Source organism: Stegostoma tigrinum, chromosome 5 (assembly GCF_030684315.1).
Source record: "Stegostoma tigrinum isolate sSteTig4 chromosome 5, sSteTig4.hap1, whole genome shotgun sequence".
NCBI classification, from domain to species: domain Eukaryota; kingdom Metazoa; phylum Chordata; class Chondrichthyes; order Orectolobiformes; family Stegostomatidae; genus Stegostoma; species Stegostoma tigrinum.
Genome location: NC_081358.1, coordinates 31,374,725 through 31,389,451, shown reverse-complemented (window position 1 = coordinate 31,389,451; position 14,727 = coordinate 31,374,725). Strand labels below are relative to the sequence as shown.

At 41.8% G+C, this 14,727-nt stretch overlaps 1 protein-coding gene across 5 annotated transcripts in view; it reads left to right on the top strand.

The window, feature by feature from the left end:
• sgk3 (serum/glucocorticoid regulated kinase family member 3) overlaps positions 1-6,268 on the top strand; it is a 79,112-nt gene extending 72,844 nt beyond the window's left edge. For 4 of the 5 annotated variants that reach the window (XM_059645891.1, XM_048529814.2, XM_048529815.2 and 1 more), the window contains exons 16-17: positions 4,770-4,859; positions 5,203-6,267. In XM_059645891.1, coding sequence (XP_059501874.1) covers positions 4,770-4,859; positions 5,203-5,373 — 261 coding nt within the window. In that variant the 3' untranslated portion in view covers positions 5,374-6,267. Of the gene's footprint in view, positions 1-4,769; positions 4,860-5,202 lie in introns of all 5 variants that reach the window. The other variant, XM_048529817.2, reaches the window with a different exon arrangement.
• The last annotated feature ends 8,459 nt before the right edge of the window (positions 6,269-14,727 follow it).

Here is a 14,727-nt window from a genome sequence, read left to right as displayed (position 1 = left end):
ACATCATTACTGCATGAACTACACTAGTACCAGATCTTTGTCCATTTTGAGCACCATCTTGTTGTCCTTCCTACCAACAAAGATCTTGCCCATTTTAACCCCTCCAAATTAAAATTTAAGTCCATAGTTTAGTGGTACATAAGTCTGACCATCCTTATGCAAAGGATTCCGATGTTCTAAAATTTCCAATAAATAACTGATTAAATTTTTCCAATTATCATTTTAACTTTCACTATTTTTCTCTGATAATAAACCACTACCACATTCTCTGACTCTAAAGATGATTTATAGCCTACTTTCTGGTACCAACTTTTAATAATCATTGTGTGACTTCAAATGTAAGTCTGTTCATTAAAGCGTGAATTTTCACCCCTGGGTTGGAAGCTCAGACTCGGCCCAGCACTACAAACCCGGCCCACTGTATCTATTAAACTTCCTTTTGTTTGTTCTAACACCTTGATCCCATATGCCAAACAAATTCATCTTCTGACAGCATCATTACTAAATTTCAGATGCTTTTACCAATCAATTAATAGCTTTATCTTGATTCTCAACATTGTATACCAATAATGTTGTGTTAGTTGTTAGTTCCTGATCATTGTATAAGGTTTTGGTTTAGATGCCTTGTCCTTCCCTAAGGACATTTTTAAGCTGCCTGCATCATAAGATCATAAGAAATAGAAACAGGAGTCAGTTATTTGGCCCCCAAGCATACTCCAAAATTCAACAGGATGGCAGCTGATCTGGAATTATTCACATTCACTTTTCTGCACTTTCCCCATAACCCTTGATTCCCCTGCAGATCAAGAATCTTTTTATCTCAAAGCTTGTGCCTGTGCCCCTTGCTCAAACACCTGTTAGATTAATTCTCTGTTATCAAGTTACATCAGAATACCATGCTGGGAATCCTACTCCTGTCAAGTTTGATACAACCAGCACCAGTTCATGACAGATCATTGTCATGCAGAATCCATTTGTCTTCCGTTAACACCAATTCACTTTCTGGACCAGGTCTCATTTCTGGAAAAGGTGTTTCAGTGATTGTGGTCATGATTCTGGTTGCCACTGTTGATGGGAGTTCCGTCGTTCTTGTGTCAGAAGTTACACAACACCAGGTTATAGCAGTGCTCCTAAAGCTTGTGATTTCAAATAAAGCTGTTGAACTATAACCTGGTGTCGTATGACTTCTGACTTTGTCCACCCCAGTCCAAGACTGGTATCCCAACATCATTTCTTATTATGGTCATAATTCCCACAGCTTCAACCAAAAATATACTGCTTTTGTTTTCCTTCTACATTTGACTGATCTCTTCCACAAAACACCTCTTCACCAGCTTTGAATCCAATGTCCCCAAGAAATGTCAGGACCATGCCCCTTCAAAAAGGAAGGTATTGGTCAAGCTTCTAACTTGTGACAGTACGTACGTGGCCTCCCTTGTGTAACAACCAAGTGGATCATACACAGTCCCTGTCCTAATTACATTTGTTAATTCATCTGCTCCTTTTCTTCCCTCAGATGTTTCTTTTCTATAGACCCTCACCTTTATTATGCTATACTGTTTCCCATTTTCCCTTGCTACTTTAATTATTCTCTTCAACAATAGTGTAGATAATAGGTTTTCTGTGTGCTGACACAAAGTCTCATGTTTCCTAAAGAGGTTTAAAACTTCAGTTGGACTGTGCACACATATACATACTGCCAAATAGTTCTCTAAAGTTAGGGGATATTTATTGAATTGGGTTATCACAAATGTGTCTGCTGCTACTCTGTTGCTGGTGCACACGTGCTGGATGTAAGCTTAAGGGAGTGTTGTATATCCTTGTTGGTTCTCCACATGAATTCCACATCCTGTTAATCTGAAGTCGTCCTCCACTGGAAAGGATTTGTCAACAAAAATGTTAAACAACCTTTTTTCTGATTTTTATCACACGTTCCCCCTGTTTTGCTTTGACATAAGTTTTGAAAGGGTTGCCACCACCTGACTTTCACGTTGCTCTCCTTGGTAACCAAGATTTGCAGCCAACTGCATTATCGATCCATTTTGGCCTTGCTGTCATGCATGTTATCAAACTTGAGACTTTGTAAAAGGGAAGGGTCTCAGACATCATGCTGTTTGACCAAATTATTCTGAAATAGAAAAGCTCAGCAGATCTGGCAGCATTTGTGGGGAGAAAGTAGAATTAATATTTTGTCTGGTGACCCTTCTTCAGAACTGATTAGAGCTCAAAAGTTGCTATATATGTTAGAGAAGGTGGTGAGGAAGATGGGAAAAGAGTAAACAATAGGTATAGATGGAGCCCAGAGAGAGAGAAAAAAAAAGTTGGGCAGACAAAGGAATGGGTACAGGCTAACCTTGGACCACTAGTGGCTGACTATAGGTTGCTTCTGATAGCAGTGCATGTGATGAGAAGGCCTGGTGTGTTGGGGTTGAAGTAAGGAGATGGGAGTGCTCAGGCCCCCTAAAATGATTTAATTCAGTCTTGAGTCCAGAAGGTTTCAAGGTTCTCAAGTGGAAAATGAGGTGTTCTTCCAGCTTCAACGGTGCATTGTAACAAGCCTGTGATAAACATTGTTGGCTACCATGTTCATTTAGTGTTCCTCCCCTGTACATTCTTCCTTTTTAGACATTCGAATAACTTCTTGGATGTGTTGTTGAATAAAATAGTCAGCATAGCTTTGAGAGGGGCAGGTCATGCCTCACAAGCCTTATTGAATTATTTGAGGATGAGACAAAACACATTGATGAAGGTAGAGTAGTGGATGTGGTATATCTGGATTTTAGCAAGGCATTTGATAATATGGTAGAAAGTAAGGAGGCATGGGATTCAGGGAAATTTGGCTGTCTGGATACCAAACTGCTGTCCAATAGAAGACAGAGGGTGGTAGTAGATGGAAAATATTCAGCCTGGAGTTTGACCAGTGGTATAGTGCAGAGATCTGCTCTGGGACCTCTGCTCTTTGTGATCGTTATAAATGACTCTGATGAGGAAGTAGAAGGGTGGGTTAGTAAGTTTGCCGATGACACAAAGGTTGGTGGAGCTGTAGATAGTGTGGAGGGCTGTTATTGGTTGCAATGGGACATTAACAGGATGCAGAGCTGGGCAGTGACAGATGGAATTCAACCCAGAAAATTGTGAAGTGATTCATTTCGGTAGGTCAGATTTGAATGCAGAATACAGGGTTAATGGCAGGATTCTCAGCAGTGTGGAGGAACTGAGGAATCTTGGGGTCCACGTCCACAGATCCCTCAAAGTTGCTACCCAATTTAAAAGGTTGTAAAGAAGGCAAATACTGTGTTAGCTTTCATTGGCAGGGAATTGAGTTTGAGTTGCGAGGTTATGCTGCAGCTCTCAAAAAAACCCTGGTTAGACCACACTTGGTCACCTCATTATAGGGAAGATGTGAAAGCTTTAGAGAGGGTGCAGAGGAGATTTACCAGGATTCTGCCTGCACTGGAGGGCAGGTCTTATGAAGAAAGTTTGAGGGAACTAGGACTTTCTTCATTGGAGCGAAGAAGGGAGAGAGGTGACTTGATAGAGTTGTCCAAGATGATGACAGGCATAGATACAGTGGATTGCCAAAGACTTTTTTTCCCAGGGCAGAAACGACTATTACCACAGGGCATAATTTTAAGGTAACTGGTGGAAGGTTTAGGGGAGATGTCAGAAGTAGGTTCTTCACACAGAAAGTGGTGAGTGTGTGGAATGCACTACCGGCAGTGGTACAGGAGTCAGATATTTTACAGACTTTTAAGCAACTCTTGGATAGGCACTTGCAGGAAAGTAAAATGTAGTGTTTGCAGGGTAAATTGATCTCAGTAGGATAACAGGTTGGCACAACATCGTGTGCTGAAGGGCCAGTACTGTGCTGTTCTGTTCTATGTGACTATTATACACACTGCATTCCAAATCCTTCTGACTTGCTGTGTTTCTAAACAAAAAGTCTTCCTGTTATGTCTGCTTTTTTTGGCCAATTACCTTTAAATCTGTGCCCTTTTTTTTCTTGACCCTTCCATCAATGGGGACAGCTGCTCTCTATCCACAAAGTCTACACCCCTCATAATTTTGAACACCTCTTGTCTTAATTACTTCTCCAAGGAAAGTAGCATCTACTTGTCTACATAACTGAAGGTACTTCTGTGCAATCCTTAGCATTTGCCTTGAGTTTAACTCCTGCCTCACTTGCTTTGACCTGTCTGTTTCTTACAGTAGCTTGCTGAAATTACTTTTTAAAATAGGCACTATTGAAATGAAGGCAGGCAGCTTCATAATTTTTAATGATCAATCTCCTGCCCTAAGAAAATTGTTTCTCTCCCCATTATGGCATCTCTGTTAAAACTGCAAATGGTTGATTTCAAAATAGGCTGGGTTTCATTCTACATACTCAGTTTATCTGTTGACATGACCCATCCCACTTGTTTTTGCAAGTTGAACTTTAGCCTGGTCTGTCTGATAATGTAACGTCCTTTATATTGTACTGACATACCAGCCTAGATAACATACTCAATTGCAGAAGAGGTGCCTGACCTGTAACTTTTTGAACCTCTAAGTTGGGTATGATGAGAATTAAACTCTTATTATGCTCCCCTGCGACACCTGAGCCTGGATTTTGTCAGGAGAGGGCTTCACACTTCAGACTCATTTTAATGATCAACTGATGCAGCAATCAATGTAAATTATACTGTATTAAGTAATAATGTATATTCTGTAGAAATGGTCTTAAAAATTTCAGCAGTACATTGATTTTCTGTGGAATTGTTTTATTGCAGGCTGAAATCAAACGCCATCCTTTTTTTGATGTTATCAATTGGGAAGATCTAGATCGGAAGGAAATTCCTCCACCATTTAATCCCAGTGTGGTATGTAACTGTCTTTTCAATAGCTCAACAAAAAAAAATCCAATGTTAGAATGCTGTAAACTACATAGTGTTAAACTGGAGAAACACGGCAGGCCAGGCAGCATCAGAGGAACAGGAAAATTGACATTTTGGGTCGGGACCCTTCCTCAGACGGATTCAGAAGATTTCTGAAGAAGGATCGCAACCCGAAATGTCAGCTTTCCTGTTCCTGTGATGCTGCCTGGCCTGCTGTGTTCCTCCAGTTCCACACTTTGTTATCTCTGACTTCAGCATCTGCAATTTTTGCTGTCTCAACTGTACAGTGTTGTTTTGTTAATATGTGACAACAGTATTTGTATTTCAGGCTGGACCAGAAGATCTACAAAATTTCGATCCAGAGTTTACAGAAGAACCAGTTCCTCAGTCTGTTTGTCGATCTCCTGATCGTTCAGTTGTAAATGCTAGTGTTTTAGAAGCTGATGATGCATTTATTGGTTTTTCTTATGCTCCACCTATTGAAGATTCATTCTTATAATGGACATTTTCATTAAATTTTTTGTTAAGTAACAAACTGCTCAGCATGAAATGAAAGCACTTGTGTGCTTTCTAACTTGCACCACAACTATCTGCTTTCCTCAAACAGAGCCTGTAGTGATTGGGTGGATGTATGGAACTATTTAAAAAAAAAACTGTACATTCTGTGTGCAACGTGTAAATGATACAAATATTCAACTGCTTCACTTGTTCCAAGTCTAAAAATTCGAAAGTTATGTATTTTAAGGACAGTCTACTTATCCAAGACTTTACTAATTTCTGGAATTCTGATTATGTGTTCTACTATATATAATTTAAATATTGTGGAAACAACTTATCCCATTACTGGATAATTAAGTTTGCCTAAGTATGTTGTGATATTTCTGAAAGAATTGATGTCTTGTGGTCCAAAGATAGTGATGAAATCACACTTCACAATGTAAAACTGCTAATGATATTTTATATATTTTCACCTCAAAGCCATCTATTTTGATCTGTGAAGATCATATATTGATTTAGGTTATAACTTAATCTCTTTACTGGAAATCCAACTGAATTGTCACTATATAAAACTGCAATTATGATAAAGACATTACTTGAATAATGGAGGGAGAATTGTGGCCACTCAGGTGAAAGATGTGAAGATTTTCTTTGGAGTTATTTAACATGTACTGGCCACCAATGATTGATTGTGTCTGTTTTGTTTTAAAAACCTGTATTGGAAATATACAAATTTTGCAAACAGTACTTTAATTAGATGCAACTAATACTTTTATAATTGCATATGTATTTAACTCCACGTTGTGTGCAGGACATGAGATATATATATTATATATAAATATATATATATGAGAGATAACAGCAAAACTACTAAATAGCACATGTTCAAATATGTGTATGTGTGTATATTCTAAATGGTCATTTTCGTTTTCATGACATTTTTTATTACTTTTTAAAACAGAACGTTAAATATAAGAAAGGTTCAAGGATAGATAATGAAAAGGTTGGTTCGAAATCCAAGCAAGTATTTTTACCCCTTTACTCCAGCGGTACAAATAAGCACAGATTGTCTGGATTGATGGTGTAGATATTTTCACCTGCTTTTCTTTTCTGATTAATTTATTTTTACTGAATTTCATTTCTGGTTTTCAATTTTGCAGGAGTTTATATTATGTCTATTAGTCACTCAGGGAAAACCTTTTTAATAACATGCATTCAAATAATTAATGGGACACCTTTCATTTGCTTGCTTTGCTTCAAAGACTTTGACTCATTCCTTAATTCAAAGCCCAATACCCATTTTTAAAGGAGAATTTCAGAATCATGTTAAAAATATTCAGCTGTATTATAATTAACAGAAGGAAACTGAGTTCCACTTTAAATGTATAAAGAAAGCACATACTGTCAGAATGTTTCTCAATAACTTAAATTTATACAGACTTCAATGCTGTGAAAATTTCCCAAGAATTGTCTCAGGGACATGTCAGAGAAAATCTGGCACTAACATGTTTGAGACAGTAGGCTAGGGAATCAAAAGCCTGATCATTATAAGAAGTAGATTTATGCAAATTCTTAAAGGAGGAGAGAAAGGATGTGTCATTTAGGGCAGTGGTTCTACCCTTTTCAGTAACATGGCACACTTCAATGAGACAATTCCACAGTGTTCACGTGGACACTTTTCCTGTTTTCCCTTTCGCCATGTGTGATTTGGAATGTTCATGTTTTAGCATCAAAAAACTAATACTTTGCTTTTAATTTGATGATTAATTTTCACATGTTTTATGAATTGTTATTTTGGTCAGTTAGAACAATGTTTGTCTTGATCTTCATTATCTTTGTACAAAATTTCACTGCGTACTTGAAAAGATCTCAGTGCACACTAGTGCCACGGTTGGTGAACGCCACAGGTTTAGGGAGGAAATTCTCAGGCCTTGGATCATTGGCAACTATGGAGTGATTAAATTAGGGGTGCATAAGTGACCAGAATGCAGGAAGTACAGATTTCCAAGGGAAAGGGCAGGGGACTGATGGGTGGATTGTGTCATATAGCTGAAGGAGATCAAAAACATCGCAAAGGGTAAAACAGTGGCGAGTCTGAGGGGAAACAATTCAATTTTAAAACATCCAATGGAAACCAGTGCACACTACCAAGCATGTGGGTGATGGGTATACAGAAATTGATGCATGTTGGGACAATGGCAGTTATGTTCATGGAAGGCACAACATGAACGTTGGTCAGGATTGAGTGAGGCTAATTCATGACAGCATAAGACAAGAGCAGAAATTAGGCTAATCAGCCCATTGAATCTGCTCTGCCATTTAATCACAGCTGATAAGTTTCTCAACCCCCATTCTCCAGCTTTCTTCCCGTAACCCTTGATTTCCCCCCCCCCCCCCCCCCCACCCCCGGACAATCAAGAACCTATCTATCTCCGTCTTAAGTATACTCAATATTCTTAAATATACTGTGACAGCAGTATAACTGCTCCAGTCATGAATGAGAGTTTCAGCAAAAGTTGAGCAAAGGCTAGCAGGATTGGGTACTGTTACAGAAGTAGGAATAGGCAACCTTGGTGATGCTTTGGATTGGTGGTTGGATACTTGGAAGAACATAAGACCTAGAAGCAACAGTAGGCAATTCAACCTTAGAATCTGCTTTGCCATTTAATACAATCATGGCTGATCTCAACTCTTTCCTACTCGGTCTCCATAACCTTTCAACCTGCCAATAATAAAACATCTGTCCATCTCCTTTTAAATTTATTCAATGCCCCAGCATCCACCACACTCTGGTGTAGTGAATTTCACAGATTCATGAACCTTTGAGAAGCAATTTCTCCTCATTCCTGTTTTAAATCTGTTACCCTATCCTAACATTATGACTCATCCTTCTAGATGTCCCACATGTGGAAACATTCTGTCTGTCTACGTGGTTAATCCCCTTTAGCAGCTTGTACACGTCAGTTAGATCTCCTCTCATTCTTCTAAACCCCAGAGAGTACAGGCCTAAAAATGCTCAATCTTTCTTGACAGGACAAACCTCTCCTCTTTGGAATTAACCTCTGAACTGCCTCCAGTACATTTTCATTCTTCCTCAAGGGGACCAAAATTATTCAGTCTCATTAAAACCTTCAGTCGTAGCAATTCTTCCCTACTTTTACACTCTATTCCTTTAGCAATAAATACCAAATGCTGTTTGCCTTCCTTATAATCTGCTGTATCTGCATACTAGTTTTCTGTGATTCATACACAAGGACACCCAAATTCCTCTGCACCGAGCACTCTGAATTTTCTCTTCATTTAATAACTTACCTTTCTATTCCCCCAACCACAACTGATAACTTCTCACTTATCCACATTAAACTTCATCTGCCAAATTTTGACCTATTCCCCCAAACTATCTATAATCCATTTGTATATTTCTTTATTGCAACTTATTTTCCTGCTGATTTCAGATGTGTCACCACAGAATTGCCAGAGAGAGGGCTGAAATTAATGGTCAGAAAGTTGTGTTTTTGACAGGAACAAAAACAATGGCTTTGGACTTAAAAATATTTAGTTGGCAATTTCTGCTTCTACAGTCGGGCAAACAGCCCTATTTTAAAAGTGAAGGAATCAAGAGAAATAGTGGTGATTTGCAACTATATGGTAACAAAACTTGTGGAAACTGACACTTCTTAGATGATAGGTAATAAAATGTGAGGCTGGACGAACACAGCAGGCCAAGCAGCATCTCAGGAGCACAAAAGCTGACGTTTCGGGCCTAGACCCTTCATCAGAGAGGGGGATGGGGGGAGGGAACTGGAATAAATAGGGAGAGAGGGGGAGGCGGACCGAAGATGGAGAGTAAAGAAGATAGGTGGAGAGAGTGTAGGTGGGGAGGTAGGGAGGGGATAGGTCAGTCCAGGGAAGACGGACAGGTCAAGGAGGTGGGATGAGGTTAGTAGGTAGCGGGGGGTGCGGCTTGGGGTGGGAGGAAGGGATGGGTGAGAGGAAGAACCGGTTAGGGAGGCAGAGACAGGTTGGACTGGTTTTGGGATGCAATGGGTAGGGGGGAAGAGCTGGGTTGGTTGTGTGGTGCAGTGGGGGGAGGGGACGAACTGGGCTGGTTGAGGGATGCAGTCGGGGAAGGGGAGATTTTGAAGCTGGTGAAGTCCACATTGATACCATATGGCTGCAGGGTTCCCAGGCGGAATATGAGTTGCTGTTCCTGCAACCTTCGGGTGGCATCATTGTGGCAGTGCAGGAGGCCCATGATGGACATGTCATCAAGAGAATGGGAGGGGGAGTGGAAATGGTTTGCGACTGGGAGGTGCAGTTGTTTTTTGCGAACTGAGCGGAGGTGTTCTGCAAAGCGGTCCCCAAGCCTCCGATGGTTTCCCCAATGTAGAGGAAGCCGCACCGGGTACAGTGGATGCAGTATACCACATTGGCAGATGTGCAGGTGAACCTCTGCTTGATGTGGAATGTCATCTTGGGGCCTGGGATGGGGGTGAGGGAGGAGGTGTGGGGACAAGTGTAGCATTTCCTGCGGTTGCAGGGGAAGGTGCCGGGTGTGGTGGGGTTGGAGGGCAGTGTGGAGCGAACAAGGGAGTCACGGAGAGAGTGGTCTCTCCGGAAAGCAGACAGGGGAGGGGATGGAAAAATGTCTTGGGTGGTGGGGTCGGATTGTAAATGGCGGAAGTGTCGGAGGATAATGCGTTGTATCCGGAGGTTGGTAGGGTGGTGTGTGAGAACGAGGGGGATCCTCTTGGGGCGGTTGTGGCGGGGGCGGGGTGTGAGGGATGTGTCGCGGGAAATGCGGGAGACGCGGTCAAGGGCGTTCTCGATCACCGTGGGGGGAAAGTTGCGGTCCTTAAAGAACTCCAAACCCACCACACCCGGCACCTTCCCCTGCAACCGCAGGAAATGCTACACTTGTCCCCACACCTCCTCCCTCACCCCCATCCCAGGCCCCAAGATGACATTCCACATCAAGCAGAGGTTCACCTGCACATCTGCCAATGTGGTATACTGCATCCACTGTACCCGGTGCGGCTTCCTCTACATTGGGGAAACCAAGCGGAGGCTTGGGGACCGCTTTGCAGAACACCTCCGCTCAGTTCGCAAAAAACAACTGCACCTCCCAGTCGCAAACCATTTCCACTCCCCCTCCCATTCTCTTGATGACATGTCCATCATGGGCCTCCTGCACTGCCACAATGATGCCACCCGAAGGTTGCAGGAACAGCAACTCATATTCCGCCTGGGAACCCTGCAGCCATATGGTATCAATGTGGACTTCACCAGCTTCAAAATCTCCCCTTCCCCGACTGCATCCCTCAACCAGCCCAGTTCGTCCCCTCCCCCCACTGCACCACACAACCAGCCCAGCTCTTCCCCCCCCACCCATTGCATCCCAAAACCAGTCCAACCTGTCTCTGCCTCCCTAACCGGTTCTTCCTCTCACTCATCCCTTCCTCCCACCCCAAGCCGCACCCCCCGCTACCTACTAACCTCATCCCACCTCCTTGACCTGTCCGTCTTCCCTGGACTGACCTATCCCCTCCCTACCTCCCCACCTACACTCTCTCCACCTATCTTCTTTACTCTCCATCTTCGGTCCGCCTCCCCCCCTCTCCCTATTTATTCCAGTTCCCTCCCCCCATCCCCCTCTCTGATGAAGGGTCTAGGCCCGAAACGTCAGCGTTTGTGCTCCTGAGATGCTGCTTGGCCTGCTGTGTTCGTCCAGCCTCACATTTTATTATCTTGGAATCTCCAGCATCTGCAGTTCCCATCATCTCTGATACTTCTTAGATGATGTTGTTATGTAGTAACATGGAGATGAGAAATAGAATGGGGCCAAAGATATTTCCTCTGGGGACACCAGAGTTAACAATACAACAGAAGCCAATAAAATGGTTTCCTGGCCATGATTACAAAGATAAGCATGGGAGCAGATAAGTTCAATCATGTCCAGCTGGGTGATGTCGGAGAGATGTTGGAGGAAGATAGCCCAGCCAACTACATCTGGTGCAAGAATAGACAGAAAAATCATTGCAGATGATTTTCTGATTATGGTAATAACTGAGAATGGAACCAGGACAGTGCAATTATATCCAGCTGGATGACATTAGAGAGATGTTGCAGGAGGAGAATATGATCAACAGCTGCAAACAAGTAGAGGAGGATGAGGATGAATAGGTCACCTTCGTCACAATCAAATGTAATTTGTGATCTTCTTAGGATATATTTCAGTACTGGAGGATGTCAACATGGTTGGATGAATTGAAACTTGGGAGTTTTGGGAAAGATGGGTGCAAATTTTGGAAGTGATAATGGTCAGCAGTTTTCAGTAGGAACAGGGTGGAAAAAGTAGGAATTTGGTATTGGGCAAGATGAAATGGAAAAGGCGTAAGTAAAGATGGGAGAGAAATGAGAGAAAGATGAGAGCTCAGGCAACAGTAAAGTGTTGAGGAAAACAGGCCCAGTAGAGCAGGGAAGGAGTGGAAAATATCAGGCAGCCAAGTCGATGATTTTAATCCAAGGGACAAGTTGCTGTACTACTTAATCCCCTCTCCACCTGTATCATGAACCCTCGTCAACAAGTTAAAGAACATGATTTACTGTGGAGGGAAAAAGCCAAGGCGCTTATCTGGACAAGCCCGAATAATCCGTTTTCATTGTTAAGAGTAGCATCTGCTGGTATTTTATGATGGTCTGGTCAGATCACACATGAACGATTACAAATTGCCTGTCGTATCTTTTCAAATCTGTGTTTCTTGGATTTAAGGGAATAGAGAGGACAGCCAAACAACAGGACAGGAGAGAGGAATAGTTGTATTGGGAACTAGAAACATAAGTGAAGATGTAGTCGAACAGATGGGTAGCTGCAGAAATATTGTAATGAATGCAGGGTTGTAGACGAGACAATTGGGGTTTCACAAATACAGCTGAAGATGAATCAGGAGATTTTTCCAGAGGTTCACGTGGAAGGAAGGAGGTTGGGAGACAGCAGTTAGATATGGGTGAAATGCAATACAAGTGAGTGATCATAGATGGCCACATCTGTATCTGACATAAGATTAGCAAAGCTACAAGAAAAGATCGAAGGTATGTTGTAAATGTGAGTTGGGGATTTGACAAGATGATAAACAATAAGGAGGTATAGGCAACCAGTGGAAAGAGATGACAATGAATTCAGATGGAAATTTTAATCACACAAGATGAGTCACTCCAGGAGAATTTTTATGGCACTTTGACAGTCACTACAGAATAAAGAGGTGAGAACAGGAGGAGATCCTCAAGAGAAGAAAAATCCAGTGAAGTGACAGATTAAGATGTAATTTCATGAGGAAGACCATAATAAATTGGGTGGGGCAACTGATGGAATGTTACTAGGTAAGGCATGGTGGAGGAGGATTCATTTAGACAAAGTATCATCACTCCTTAAACTGACTTTGAACAAGATCGTGATGTTGATATAGTCATTCACAATAACTTGGTAAGGTCCTTGATAAAAGAGAACAGATCTTCTGGACGGAGATGTGCTGAAGGACAATGAGAGGGTGATATACTTAGTGTCAGTACTGAGTGGGCAACACTTGGTAGGGAAGAAATTAGCATGGTTAGTCCATTAACTAGAGTCATAATTACAGCTGATACCTTTGCTTGTTTCTAATTTCCTGTTTCATACCTTCCCTAACATTACCACTACTGTATGGGGGTCTGTATAGAACTGCAAATATTGTTTTTTGCTTCTTGGTGTTTCTAACCTCTATTCTTATAGATTTCACTTCGCCAGTGCTAATATCCTTCCATTTCAACTCTGCTGCTACTCTGCATCATCACTAACTGTCTAGAGACTGCTGGACCAAGTTACCAATCACTTTTAAATGATTGGTAACAAGCTCCTCCGAATCAATATCAATGCTGCTGCAAAGAGGGGTTCAGAAACCTTGTAGTATTTTCTTTGTCCTCCACAGAAATGCTGGACATTTGAGAGTTGAAGAAGTGGGACCCAATAAGGGAAATGCTTTTCAGCTGTCTGGCCATTCCTTTTCCTTTTTTTGCTTCTTTCTTTTCTTTTTCCTTTTTTTTCTCTCCCCTCTAATGAGTTGCAACCAGAGACTGGACGAGAACTGAGCATGCAGGCCGTGTCCCACAGCTGCAGCACAGTGAGTACGGGCCGGACTGATAGCAATAGATCAAACGTGGGCTAGCCAGTGTCCTGCAGCAACAGAGAAGCCACAATTCTGGAGTGGAGGAGGAGCCAAGTCCCCGGAATGACAGAGAGGTCGAGGTACAAATCCTGGTACAGCATGACTTACCTGGTTGCTGGTGAGGAGCCAACTGGAGGCTGGAATAATGCAGGACAATTGCTGAACTTGGGTCTGGCATCACATGCTAAGCTGCTGTTACTGGACTGTAATTTAAATCCTTTTTACTATGTTATAACTACCTCTGTAAGAAATGCTTATGCTTTCCTTTAATCCTCTGTATAACAACACTTTCTTTTTTAGTCTAAGATTTGTACCTAGGTACTTCTATCTAAGATAGAGCTATTGAAAGGCTGCCCTTGTTAAAAGAAATCTTTTCACTGTACTCCTATACTTCTGTACTGGAGTACAAGTGACAATAAAGGATGTTCTGTTCTGTTCTGTTCTATTCTATTCTAGGTGACAGTGGATGCAGATTTGGAAACTGCCATCAGGAGCCTTAGTGTGCAAACACAGTGTATCTTGTAAATAGCACGTACTTCTGCCGCAGTGCATTGATGGTGAAGGCAGTGAATGGGATGCCAGTTAAATGGATTGCTTTGTCTTGAATGGTGTAAAACTTATTGAGTGTTGTTGGAACTGTGCTGATTCAGGCAAGTGGCATGTAGTCTATCATGCCTTTAACTTATGCCATTATGCTTGGACAAACATTGGGAAGACAGGAAGTCAGTTAATCTCTACCAAATGCCTCTCCTTTGAGCTACTATTGTATCCACTGTAGATGGCTAATCAGTTTCTGGTTAATGTAAATCCCAGGATGTTTATCATGGGCAATTTTGTGACTTTTGCTCCTTAACATTTAATGGTGGTATAGTAAGATTCTCTCTCATCAGAGACAGGTATTACCTGGAACTTGTATAGCACAAGTGTTACCTTCAACTTATCTGTCCAAACCTGAATTTTGTCCAGATCTTATTGCACGTGGGCATAGGTTGCTTCAGCATTCAAACTGGCATGCATGATTATGAATACTATATAATCATCAGTAAACACTTATGTCAGAGAGATCATTGATAAAGCAGCTTCAGATGGTTGTGCCTAGTACACCACCATGAGAAACTCCCTCAAGTAATGTCCTGGGACTGAGATGCTAAGAC